The 12,870-nt window shown below is 52.1% G+C and overlaps 1 protein-coding gene across 1 annotated transcript in view; it reads right to left on the reverse strand.

The window, feature by feature from the left end:
- Alox5 (arachidonate 5-lipoxygenase) overlaps positions 1–12,870 on the reverse strand; it is a 49,433-nt gene that overhangs the window by 1,898 nt on the left and 34,665 nt on the right. The window contains exons 5-13 of the mRNA XM_055604124.1: positions 12,267–12,373; positions 11,241–11,413; positions 8,540–8,686; positions 3,243–3,446; positions 2,425–2,511; positions 1,620–1,798; positions 1,348–1,469; positions 1,016–1,116; positions 325–495 (exon numbers count right to left, since the gene is read on the reverse strand). Coding sequence (XP_055460099.1) covers positions 325–495; positions 1,016–1,116; positions 1,348–1,469; positions 1,620–1,798; positions 2,425–2,511; positions 3,243–3,446; positions 8,540–8,686; positions 11,241–11,413; positions 12,267–12,373 — 1,291 coding nt within the window. The remainder of the gene's footprint in view (positions 1–324; positions 496–1,015; positions 1,117–1,347; positions 1,470–1,619; positions 1,799–2,424; positions 2,512–3,242; positions 3,447–8,539; positions 8,687–11,240; positions 11,414–12,266; positions 12,374–12,870) is intronic.

The raw sequence follows: 12,870 nt of genomic DNA on the forward strand, positions 1-12,870 counted from the left end.
GAAACCACGTGGAAGAATTTTTATCAGGAACTGGGTGTGGGGTAGGGGACAGTCTTCACACATACATACACCCTCTAGTGACTTGGAGCAGAGACTATGCCCTCCACTGCCAGCCTGTGCTGGGTTCAGGGCCAGGCTGAAGACCTGGAGCAGAGCACACCTTCCCCCACCCCCAGCCCCAATTGCTTTTAGCAGCTCCACCCTAAAGAGGTCAGGATTCTTGGCTATAGGTGTCCAGTTTGAGCCAGAGCCCCAAAGCCCTGGGCCGGAGAACGGGTTGAAGCTAAAGTGACCTTCCCTGCCTCTAGCAATGTCTAGTCTCACCTCATTTTCTTGAAACTGGCTCAATGCCCACACTGCGCCTAGATGCCAGCATGAACGGCCTCGGTCTGGTAGAGTATCCACAATCTGCTCGATGGTGACCACGCCCTTGGCCGTGGGCGGTGGGGCTCGCATAGTTGGAGGAGCATTGGGGATCCAGGAGCACCAGTCATACTGTGAAAGATGAGCATCAACAGCGTGGGTGCCCAGGAAGTCCAGGGCCTGCCCATCTCGGACCCACTTGCTTACATTTCCTTGGTTCATGGGGAACCAGCTTAGCAGGCTCCACCCTTCCCTGCGGGCACCACCCACCTTTCTGATGTCCCCACCTCACCTTTCTCGGGGGGGCCCCCTCATCTCCTGGTTTCTCAAGCCACACCTTTGACCTGTCCCTCTCCTTTGCCATCCTCCTTGCCTGTCTTCCAGGGCCTCTGGCCCTCCCTCAGTGATGTCCTCGCCTCTCCCCCTCAGACCCTTTTCCCTCCTTTCCAGGGCCTGCAGCTGTCCCAGCCAGCTGGGTGCCTTCAGGCAGAATCCATACCTGCCACTGCTGGTTCCAGGCTCAGGCTGCACGGGGATGGGAGGGCCATTGTGGAGGCGGGGGTTGGGGAGGGATGGCGTGTGAGGCTGCTGGTGGCTCCCCAATGTGGGGTACCTGAGACAGTTCTCCCCTAGAGAGGGCTACTAGGCCTACCTGGCCGAAGTTTACAGCCGCATGCTGGGCCGAGGCCGTGAAGATCACTACCGTCAGGTATTCAGACAACTTCTCCCTGCTCTTGATGGACTTGGGGAAGCCTAAGATGGAGCCACAGACCATGAGCGCATCCCTGGGAGGGACACATGGCTCGGCCCCTGCCCCTCCTCTCCACCCACACTTTCAAAGATCTGCCCAGGCAAGACACTTGGAGAAGGGAGGGGCTAGCTACCCAGAAGGAGGCACTCAGGTGGGTAGGTGGGTGGGGACCCTTGGAGGCCGAGTGTCCTGCCTCCTGTTCCTCACCACGGAAGCAGAGCCTGGCAGCCTACCTGAGGCCTTTCTGCCCCGCATGCCATACACGTAAACATCCTTCACGAAGTCCTGCAGTTCCTGGTCCTCCTCCACCACCTGGTCGTTCTCATAGTAGATGCTCACCACCTCGGTCGTGAAGCTGGCTCAGGAGGGCCAGCAGGAGTGGGTGGCCAGCAGGTCCCTCTTGCAATCCTGTCTGACCCTGAATATCCTCCACCCCTTCCCTCCACCTGCCTCGCCAACCCTCTTCATCAGGACTCCCCCTCCCACAGAACCTGGTCACACTCACTCCTGGATGGCCTTCCACACTAACAGTCCATCGTCACGATAGAAGTAGTACGGGAGGTCCTCAGTGCTGTCCATGCCCCGGGCCTTGATGGCCTCCGGGAAGCACAAGGAAGAATAGGTCAGGTCCTGGACAGCCCTCTGTACCATCTGCACATGGCCGCCACCCCCGGTGGCATTGGCCTGGTGAGAGAGCAGGGTGTCTGAGCTTGGTTGCTTTCCTTCTCAGCTGTCCATACCTAGGCCTCCCAGATTCATCTGCAAGAGACTTGGAGGCCAGTGGGGTGGCTGGGCACAGAGAGGGCCAGCCTGTGTCCAGGGAGGTGCAATGAAAGAGCTGTTTATAACTTGAAGCAGCCAGGCTCCCGCTTCCATGAGGAGAGTGTGACACAGACTGGGTACTTCATAGCTGCAGCAGAGAGAGCAGGCTCTCGTGCCCAGCACAGCTCTGGACAATCACTCAGCTTCAGGTAGCTGGAAACACCATGGGCCTGGGTAGGTAGTTATTGGCACCTCTGTTCAAATATCCTGAAGGTCTTTGGCAGGATGGTAAGGGTAAGGTAGTGTGAGAGAGTCAGGGGATCTTCTAAGATGGTGAGTTTTATGGAGGAAGATCAGAGACTGGGACGGGACAGGATAGATCCATAAAAAAGCGACAGAGAGACAACCCAAAGAAGAGGCCCCGCTGCTGCACAGGGAAGAGGAGAGCCGACTAGGGTTGGTAAGAGGGCCCCACTTTTCAGACCTCAGATAGGGATGGAGCCACAGGCAGAGCTCATTCAGGCCCCACTCCAGGAGAGGGCACTTACCTTGTCAAAAAGGCCATACTCGCAGATAAGCTGTTCCCGGGCCTTAGTGTTGATGGCGATGGTGAACCTCACATGGGCTACCAGCAGCTGGGTGGAAGATGAGAAACCTTTCTAAGGGTCTGGATTCTCACTCCCAGCACTGCCAGCCCAGCCACGCCAGCCCACAGTGCAGGGTTACTCCGGGCTGGGCCCAGAGAGGAAGTGCGAGTCTGTGGGTGTGTGTCCTGCCTGGTACCTATAGGAGGCCTGTAGACACCATTTGTTGATGCTCAGTGGTAATGGCTTGCCTAGTGCTTCACCGTGATCCAACCCTGACCATCCTCCTCCTCAGAGGAAGGAGCCCTGCTCTGATCTTTTCACCTATTTTACAATGAAGAGACCGAAGCACCAGTTTGGTTGGTTGGCTTGGGGGTCTTAGGTATTTGGTTTTGGAGTTTTAAGACAGGGTCTCTCTGTGTAGCCTGGCTGGCCTGGAACTTGCTCTGTAGACCAGGCTGGCCACGAACTCCGATATCCCACCTGCCTCTGCCTCCCGAGTGCTGGGATTAAAGGTGTGCGCCACCACCAGTATTTTTAGTCTGTAGCTGATCCAACCATCAGGTGCTGGCAGCATTTGAAAGAGCAAGTGACTTGACTTCTCTTTTAAACTGCTTCCTGGCCAGCCAGGTTGTGACAGGCTCTGGCCCTAACCCTGCCTCCCAGTGTCTGCCCTAGGCCCCTCTCTGCAACCTATTCCATGCCCCACCCACAGCCTGGGATGCCAGCTACTGTCCTGGATGACCTTCCGTGGAGGTGGAGCTGTGTGTGGCTGGGTGTACCTTGAAGAGGGGGTGCACGGCTGGCAGCTGGCGGTACATGGCAATGCCGAACACCTCGGACACCAGGTGCGTGCGCAGAAGGTGGGTGATGGTCTGATGGACGTGGAAGTCACTGGAGCGCACCCAGATTTTGGCCAAAAGCCAGTCGTATTTTGCATCGGAAGGGAGGAAAATTGGGTTCTTCTCTCCAGGGGCTTGACTGAGCTGGTGTGTTGGAGAGAGAGAACGTGTCACTTCAGTTCTCCTTTACAGCTGTGGGAGAGCCTGGCCTCTGGGGGGGATGGGGGGAATTCCAGAAGAATCCAAACATCAAGAGTGGCTTTCAAACCACAAGAAGCCTGTGGGGAGGGGTGGAGAGCCCTCATGATGCACCTTATAGCCTGTGTGTGAACTGGGTTCCTTGCCTGTAACGCACGGACAGTGGCACAGGGGGCCAGGACTCGTGCTTTTCTCCTAGGCCCTCTCCACTTCCGGCCTTCTTCCCCTTCACCCACTGCTGCTCACCCTGCCCGTAAATGCAGGCATTCCACAAACTCAGCTCCTCCCGGGCCAGGGCCCGACCTCATGCTGCTGAGTCAGGATTCGAAGCTAGAGGCCCACCCTGAGCTCCAGGCCCGAATCCATGCACACAAGGGCCCCGCTGGCCTTTGCCTTTCCAGTTGCACTCCATGCTTGGGCCAAGTGACTTTTCTCTACAAGGTGAAGAGTTTGTTATCTGTTCTTTAAAAAGGCATTTCTTTAAAGCCAGAAAATAAGGACCCTGAAGGGCTTGGTCATTTAGCTGCTGACACCACTGTAAGGTAGCTCATGACGTTTCTGTCTCCAACACTAGGGCAGACTGTGGTCCCTAGCATTGTGTGTGACAGCAGCCACGTCATTGGTGAGGTGTCTGTGTGACGTGGTGTGTGTGTGTGTGTGTTGTGTGTGTGTGTGTGTTGTGTGTGTGTGTGTGTGTGTGCGTGTGTGTGTGTGCACATACTCATATACACACGCAGTCGTGGTCATCACTCGTAGGAACTCCCACGCTAGGCAAGCATTTTTCTGCCAAGCCACACTCTCAGCTCCCACTCACCACTCTTAACAAGCATCTCTTCAGAACCCAGAGGCGAGGTCTCCTGCGGGTCTGGAAGGTGGCAACTAGGCTACCCCGTCTTTTCAGACACAAAAACGGCTGAAGACCTAGCGTTCTGGATGACCTAGGAGAGTAATGTGCCAGAAGCAGGCTCTATAGCCGAGAAGCCAGGAAGGGATGTGAGGGACTTTCAGAGCTTGTAGAGACTTCCAGCGGAGGCCTGGGAGCAGACTTAGCTGTGTCTCCCTAAGTAATATGGAAGATGGCTTTGTGGTTCAAGTGTGACGTCCCCATAGGCTCGTGTGTTTGAACACCTGGTTACCAGCTGGCAGTACTGTTACGGAAGGGTTGGAACCTTTAGGAGCTCCTGGAGCCTTAGGCTCTGAGGTTCCACAGCCTGGCCTCCACTTCCTGTCTACTTGCTTCCTGATTATGAACGGAACCTACCACCTCCCATTTCTGCTGCCACACCTTGCCCTCTGCGATGGACTGTTGTGCCCTTAAACTGAGCACCAAAATAACTTCCCCTTCCTTAAATTGCTTTCATTAGGCATTCTGTCACAATGAGAGAGGTTACAGGTGGCTTCCTGATTTGTCTCCCCATCCAAAGTAGCACTGGCCAATAGATGCAAGCCATACACATTCAAGTTTTCAGGGGGACACATTTCTTAAATTATATTTTTAATCAGCCATATTTTTTTAAAAGAAAAAGAAACACGTAACGCCTGAGTGTTATTCCACCCACTTAATGACTTCACCATGAAACCAGTCTGAAAACTAGTACCCGACAGATTTAGTTTTGTTTTTGTTTTTCGCAACAGGGTTTCCTGTGCAGCCTTGTCTGTCCTGGACTCAATTTGTAGACCTGGCTGGCCTTGAACTCACCGAGATCCACCTGCCTCTGCACCCCAAGGATTGGCACTACAGGCGTGCTCCACCACACTCAGCTAGATTCAATTCTTTTCCCCTTCTACGTCTTTGGCTTCTGGACACTTGGAATTTACACTGGGTCTTCGTCGGGATTATCTGTGTCTCAAGAATGACCGCGCCAAGAGAATGGTGTGCCCTAAGCCGCTATGGCGTAGAGGATCAGGCAGGGCAACTAACTAGAGGAGTGGCTGTCCCTACTGCTTGGGAACGAACAAGGAGGGAGCAGAGAGATATTATCGACCTTCACAGTCTTCTTGTTACTTGTTCGTTAAGGAATTGGTCATCTACCTTAGATAAATTCAGGTTACTTATTTAAGTGATGGGTTTAGGTCAGAGAGTTCTGCACGGGAGAATATGCTCGCCATTTCCAGACAGTCCTGTGAGCAAGGTCCTCAGAGCCCAGCCCCTCCCAAAGCTCACCCCTTTTTCTTAGCTGCCTGGCCCACAGACAGCTGGCCCTGTAGCCTGCTTCCTAGTGCTCATGGACAACCATCCTCCTCAGACACGGACTCCAGAGACCTTCTGCTGTTCTAGGGTTTTACTTACGAGTTACCGCTTAATCCTCAACGTGACCTGACCAACAGGTGTTCCTTATTCTTCCTACTTGGCAAAGGGAGAAAGCGAGGGTCTGGTGGCTAAGCCACTGTCCAGGTCACGCACAGGTCCAGAGCTGAGCAGGGATGCCCAGTTGCTCTGCCTGCTGACCCCTCCCCCCACACTGTCGTTCCTTCTCCTCTCTGTCTGAACATGTTGCATTAAGAGATCCCTTGGTGGGCTTTTATAAACATGGCCTGGGACATGCCACAGCCTTGTCCTTGCCCCAGGTTTTCTAGAATATGCCCAGGAAAACGTATTTGCATCATTTTAAATGCTTTTGAAGTAAGGAGGTCATCTTTGGTCTCTGACTAGAAGATCATATACACTTATTATTTGAAACTATCCCAGCCTTCACCGAAGAATACAAGAAACAGTGGGAATGTCACTTTCCTCCACAAGCTCTCACTGCTTACGTAGGCCTCTGTATATGTGTTTATTTAGGTCTAATTTTCACAAACCGAAGCTTACCATGAGGAACTTAGGCCTCTTCTAAATTTTCTCAGTTGTTCCCCAACTGTTCTGTGCCCACCCTGGTGACCCATGCCTTGTGTTTCACCAAGCCCATACCAATGTCTACCCATGTAAGGTACATGGTTTGTGGTCTGCTGTGTTCCTGCGTTCACTTCACATAAATGAGATGATCTCATCCATACCGGATGTCTTGCTCTTCTGCTTTGGCAATAGCCCTTCGGAGGTCCAAGTCAGGGAATGTGGTCCTTTTCGAAGGTGCACGGTGCTGCAGTGCTTCCGGCTTGGACATAGTTTCCTCCCCAACCCTCTCCTACACTCATGCTGTCTGCAGCCTCACACCAAACTCAGGGCCACGCTCTCCATTCTCCAGCACGATCTGCCCTCTACCCTCAGGAAGACTAAGGCAGCCAGGGCAGCGTTGGCAAGGAACCTATGTCAACTGTCCCTGCCATGCCAGCCACAACACCGAGACCCATGGTCCTCTTACAGCCCAGCCTGAAATCCACAGTTTCAGCAGCTGTGGGCCCTGCTCCAGTGCTGGCCCAGAAAATGGTGCTGCTCCCACTGCCCTGGGCTGCATCAGTTCTTCTAGGCAGGCATAGAGAAAGGGTTAACCAGGTCCCATGCCTTGTCCAATGCCCTATTCCCTGCTTACAAGGGAAAGCCCTGAGGTTTAAGCCAGGTCCCTGCCTCTAGGAGGCTCTAAGAAACATGTGTCTGGGACAAGCTGGGTCAGAACACCTGTCAGTGATAATCCATCCCCCTCCCGGCACCTTTCAGTGGTGGTTTCCCAAGTCCCCTGTGCCTTCATCTAATGCTCCAGCTCCTTGCATGTAGAGCTTTCCTACAGCACAGAAGGGTGGGGGCCTGGGAAACTGGGGGTACAGATCTGTAGCCAACTGCTTTGATTAATTAATTAAAACATTTGACACGGGGTATCACTCTGCAGCCCAGGCTGGCCTTGAACTGACAGCCTGGGGTTATAAACCTGGGCTAAATTGCAGGCTTGAGACAACTGGCTCGAATCCCAGCTCTGTGGCTCACTATGGACACTGGAACCTTAGTCTCCTTGCCTGGCTAAGGTGATTGACAGCAAACAGTACGGTGGTAACTACACAGACAGGTCCTGTGCAAAACCCCAATGATCATACGCTTTGGGATGCAGAATATTTAGGATGTCAGCCATGCATATGCTTCATTATGTGCTAAGTCCCTCTTCCAGGTCTGGACAACATAACGTGTTTTATGTTTACATTCAACACAGCGATGTTTCTACAGTGACCCGTTCATGCACCGTATTGAACAGAACGAAAGTTCTAAACTGCTTCCCTTATGGTTCGGAGGTCTATTAGAAACTGACAAATTTACTCAAAAATTTAAAATGTGTCACAATTTTATCCCTTCTTGGTCTTTTGGCTAAGACCAAGCATAGTGTCTGTTCTTGGGGCATTTGATGTACAGCAGTTTTCAGGATCTCTTAGCTTTCCCAGGCAACTGCTTTTGGACTGTGCAGGGACTGTGTTATTCCCATTCCTCCCAGTGTCCAGGTCGCTGGCACTGTGCGCTGACTGTTCATCTTTCCGGCCCCCATGGGGGTCTCTGTAAAGCCCGGTGGCTAGGGACCTTCAGTTAGGCCTGCTTTTCCTTTCCTAGCCTCATCGCTGCTGGCTGCACGTCAGCTCTCAGAGCAGCTCAGGTAGGTGAAGCCCTGTGCCCACCTGCCTCCCCACAAGGCTGCTTCCACGGCCCTCCACTGCCTTTCAGTTTACCTGCATGGAAGACAAAGAATCCATTTGCACAGAAGACCATGTTCCAGGACTGTGAGGACTCTGACATGGCTCAGTGGCTCCTGTGTGCAGCTTAACTCCTAGCTTCAGCTGTCTGGCTTGTGTGGGCATGTTGATGTGGGAACACTGGTCAGGAGGTGGGTGGTAGGAAAAGCATGTCGTTGCAGGACAAGCGCCCTCCCCGGTGTGCTTAGGAGGGGATTTCTTAAAGGTACCCAGGAAAGCCACCGTCTGCCTCTCAGGATGCAGACAGCCGCTACACAGCAGTAGGGAGGTCCAATAGCTCATTTTTCTCTGCCTCTCCTGTGAAAGCTGGAGTTAGAGCTGCCAGGGCCCCTCAGTGGTGTGGATGGCGTTGCTCCAGGAAGCTCCCCCCCACCCCGGCCCCACTCCTGTGGTCCAAGTTGTACAGATCAGCTAGAGCTGGGCTGCCCATTTACCTGGATGGCAATGGGAACAATCTTGTTGGCCAGGTTCTTATATAGCAGGCAGATGGGCGCAGCCAGGAACTGGTGTGTGCAGGGGTCAGTTTTGTTGGCATCGATGCCATCCAGTAGCTCGTAGTCAACAATGAAAATGTTCCCTTCCTGAAGGGGGCAGAGAAACATATTCAAGCTACAGAAACGGACCTGAGATCCAGGTCAGGGGTGGGATGTGAGTGGCGGCCTTCAGGACATGCCCCCAGCCCACCCCACACACCTTCCCTGTTGTAACTTGGTGTGTAATAAGCACCTAGAAACTGTTTTACTAAGCATCATTTATTTCTCACTTGAGTGTTCACAGGAACTAAATGCAGGATGATTGCCTGCTCTCTCTGCATTTGTTCTGTGTTTGCGTTTTTTTCACTCTGGGTCAAACACCTGCAGACTCTGCGAGCCAGTGTATTAACCACTGGAGGAGTCTGTCTAACCTGTTTTCTCTCTTTTCAAGGCCAAGGGCACAAAGATAAGTCCCCATCCTCTCCTGCAGCACACACTTAATACGATATGTTTTACATTTACATTCAACACATCGATGTCTCGGTGGCAATCCATTCACGTGTCAATAGCGAACAGAACAAAAGTTCTAAGCGGACTCCTTCCTGGTTCAGGGGCTTATGTGAACCAAAATATTTGCTGCAAAAATTTAAAATATGTCACAGCCTTGGGTCCCAGAAACAGCTAACACCTGAACACGCACTCACTTGCACCAGGAGGGCAAAACTACAGCCTGGAGCAGAAGTAATCATCTTAGAAAGCAGATCCATCTTTTCAATAAGCAATGAAGACTTCCTTGGATTAGGAGCAGAACCAAAACAATGAGGAAAAAAAAAAAAAAAAAAAAAAAAAGACCTGGACTTCTTATTAGGCTACATCTTGTCCCCTGCCCCAGGACTTCCTCTATTTAAACCTAAAGCTCACATCAGTGCCCCAAGATGGAATTAGGGTCACTGGACCCTAATTATCTTTCCCCTCTCGTGTGTCCATATTGATTAACTCTCTCTCTGCTTTTCCCAGAGTTATTTATTTCTTTTGTTGATCTGTTGGCAATGTCCAGGCTTTTACCCTACAGCTCTGGGTATAAACAGAATTCAGAATTTCTGGGTTCAGTTCTCCAGCTCCAAAGCTGGTTTGCATAGTTACTTACTTCTTCCTAATTATTTATCTTCAAAGCTAAGGCGACAAACTGGCCACAGCTCCCTCGGGTTCATTGTAACTGAAACCCACTTGACACTTATAAAAGAAGTCAAAAGACCACCCTGAGGGGCGTTTAATGAGGTCAGAGGGGGCACGCAAGAGAAGCCAACACCCAGATGCAGCTGGGACTTCATTTAGATGGAGTCCGATGCTGGTCAAATTAGTCATTGTCATCCAGGACAGGGCCCTCCTGGAAAGGAAGAGATGGGAAGGGGTGTGGCTACTCTTCACAGATGTAGGGGAAACCAGGATCCTTCCATTCATGTTCCAAAAATAAATTTCATTGGAAAAGAATAAAAAAATATTTAGGGGTCGGGGATGTAGCTCAGTGGTAGAGAGCTTTGCTAAGCCGCGTGAGGCTCTGGGTCCAATTCCCGAAAATAAAACAATTTAGGAGCTATGAGTTTAACATGTCACTGAGGCTGTCAAAGAAAGATGTGTCAAGAATGACGGAGGGCCCTAAGAACTGTGTTGGTGTGTTAGCTGGGGACAGTGTAAGAGACAAGGTAGTATGTATGTAAGAGTCTAGTCAGTAGCGGCTGTTAGCATTTTAGATTATTGCCTCCTGATCTAAACCACAGCAGAACACCATATATGTGTTTGGCGATCTGGCTGTCTGCATGGCTAGCAGTGTCCTGGGATCCATGAAGGTCCAGAAGCATGGCGAAGGACTGCTTGTGTTGAATCACTGGGGCAAGCGGCCTCCCGAAGACAAGTAGGCAGGAGGTTCGGGCTGAAGGGGATGTGTTTGGAGTCTCAGTGTGGGCTGGGTACCAAGATAGGGTGAGCAGAGGCAACGGAGGTCACATGGGCAGCTGGAAGTGGGAGGCCCAATGGTGCTGGCTGCCGTGGGGAGAGGGAGAAGACAAGATGCTGAGGGGCGTTGTTGAAACTAGATAAAACCTAGCCCGGGAATGCCTGGCAGAGCCCAGCAGGTACAAGCTGATTCAGTTTAAATTCTGTCTGAAGACAAGATCAGCCTTGGGACTAGGCCAAGGGGTGAGGGGTCGAGTCTGCAAGTGAGAGCCAGGAGACTGGCCTGGGGAGGCGAGGGAGGCACAGGTGGGGCCAGTGTTTCTAACTAGGAAGTAATAAATGCTACCCACACGAAGGCTACCGCTTTCTCTAGTTTCCTCGCCTTTGCAAAGCGGGTGACGCTTTGAGGGGGTGCAGACATGTGTGACACTGCCTCCGTGCCTGAGACCTTACAGGCCCCCTTGTAGTTACTAACATGGATATGGAAAACACTGACACTGTTTGCAGGTGTGAAGACTGTGTGGATTCAGCCCTTCCTGTGACTGCCCGTGGCTTGCACAGTGCCCAGTGGACGCCGCTGCCAGCAAAAGGAAGAAACTGGTGATTTCACATTGTCAATCAGACAAGCCAGCAGTCTGGGGATCGGCAAACATGGATCAGCAGGAAGTTGCTTCTGTAGAAAGACTGTGTCTCCAGCCAGCGGGCCTACCTGTACTTCCTGTTCTAAGGTGAGCTGCCGCTCTAGGCTACACTCCACCATCTCTGTAGTCACCGGGAGCTTGTCCGGCAGCTGGGTGCAACGCTTGATGAGCACTGGGTTGCAGCCATTCAGGAACTGGTAGCCAAACATGAGGTCCTCCTGCCAGTGGTTCTTGACTCGCTCTGTGGGGAGAACAGGAGGGCATACCCCCTAGACAGGACGGCTGGGCAGGCCCCCATGGCCCTGCGTGAGGACAAGTCTTTGTAGGACCCCTTTCTGTGGCATTCAGGCTCCTCTCACTTGCCATTCCAACTTACTGTGTTCCTGCTCCTCATCGCTGGGTCAGGCTATGCAGTGTTCCTTGAGCTGAGCCTCAGTGACCAGCAAGACTCCCAGGCACCCACTCTTCCCAAGATCCCTGGTCCTTTGTCCCAACATGGAAAGTCCTGGTCCCTGTGCTGAAGTCACCACCTTTATCTAGCCATTCCTGCCTCCTTACAGAGGGAAGGCGGTCATGTCTCTCCATCCATGACTCTCCCTCTGTCCAGGACAGTGCCAGGGCTCTAACCAAAGAAATCCTGGTCGAAAGGACCCATCTGCTCTAAATTTTATTTTTACTATGAGAGAGAGAGAGAGAGAGAGAGAGAGAGAGAGAGAGAGAGAGAGAGAGAGAGGAGTACAGGTGTCTCCAGAGACCAGACTTTGGATTCCGCTGTAGCTGGAGTTATTGGTGGTTGTGAGCCACCTAGTGTTCATGCTGAGAACTGCACCTGAGTCCTTTGCAAGGGCAGAATTAGCTATCAATTGCTCAGCCATAGCTTCCAAGCTACTTCGACATAAATGCTTAAAAAGAAACAGGCAAGTCCGTGGATCTGTGTAGAAGAGTCACAAAGGATTTATTTATGTAAAGAAAACGTCTCGGTCGCCTTGAGACTTCTGCTGAGATAGTGTTGAGGGTGCTCAGGCTGGATGTCTGTAAGTCTCACTGAGAAAAAATAAACTCCGCCACCCCCACAACCCCGAGAGCCCTCTTACCAGAAATGGTGTTGCTGATCTTGACAAAGATTTTCTCGAAGTCAGCGAAGTCGTTCCAGGAAGACTGGAACATGTGCATGAAGCGATTGATGAACAGGTTCTCCATCCTGAAAGCGAGGGGACAGGTCACCTTGCCCATCCGCCGCAACTCGGCAGAGTGTTTCCGCTCCGTACCCAGGATATCCCACGCAGCTCCCAGGGGGCAGGCGCTGGCCTTGTGAGACCAGGCCAGACGTTAGCCTGTGCCTGATTCTCTTCCTGCTGTGCCTCGGCTGTGGAAGAGCCCAGGCCAGCGCTCCCCGAAAGAGCTTTGAATTCCACCTCTGCTTGTGTTCATTCATTTCTTTACAGAGAACAAGCCAGAATTGGGACAAGACTTTAAACTCTCAAAAACCTTCCCCTAGTGACAGTCCTAAGTCTCCCCAAATGGCACCGCCAAACATTACCCACCCCCACCCCCCAGCCTTATAGAGGACTTTTCTCACTGTAACCAAACTCAACTCCCTGTCTCCCATCGGTTTGTGGCCATATTATAGTGCAAAATGTGTTTAATCCAATTCCAAAAGTCCCCATAGTCTTGCGGTTTCAATACTGGTTAAAAGTT

The sequence above is a fragment of the Psammomys obesus genome, unplaced genomic scaffold (genome assembly GCF_907164565.1).
Source record: "Psammomys obesus unplaced genomic scaffold, mPsaObe1.curated_primary_1811, whole genome shotgun sequence".
NCBI lineage: Eukaryota > Metazoa > Chordata > Mammalia > Rodentia > Muridae > Psammomys > Psammomys obesus.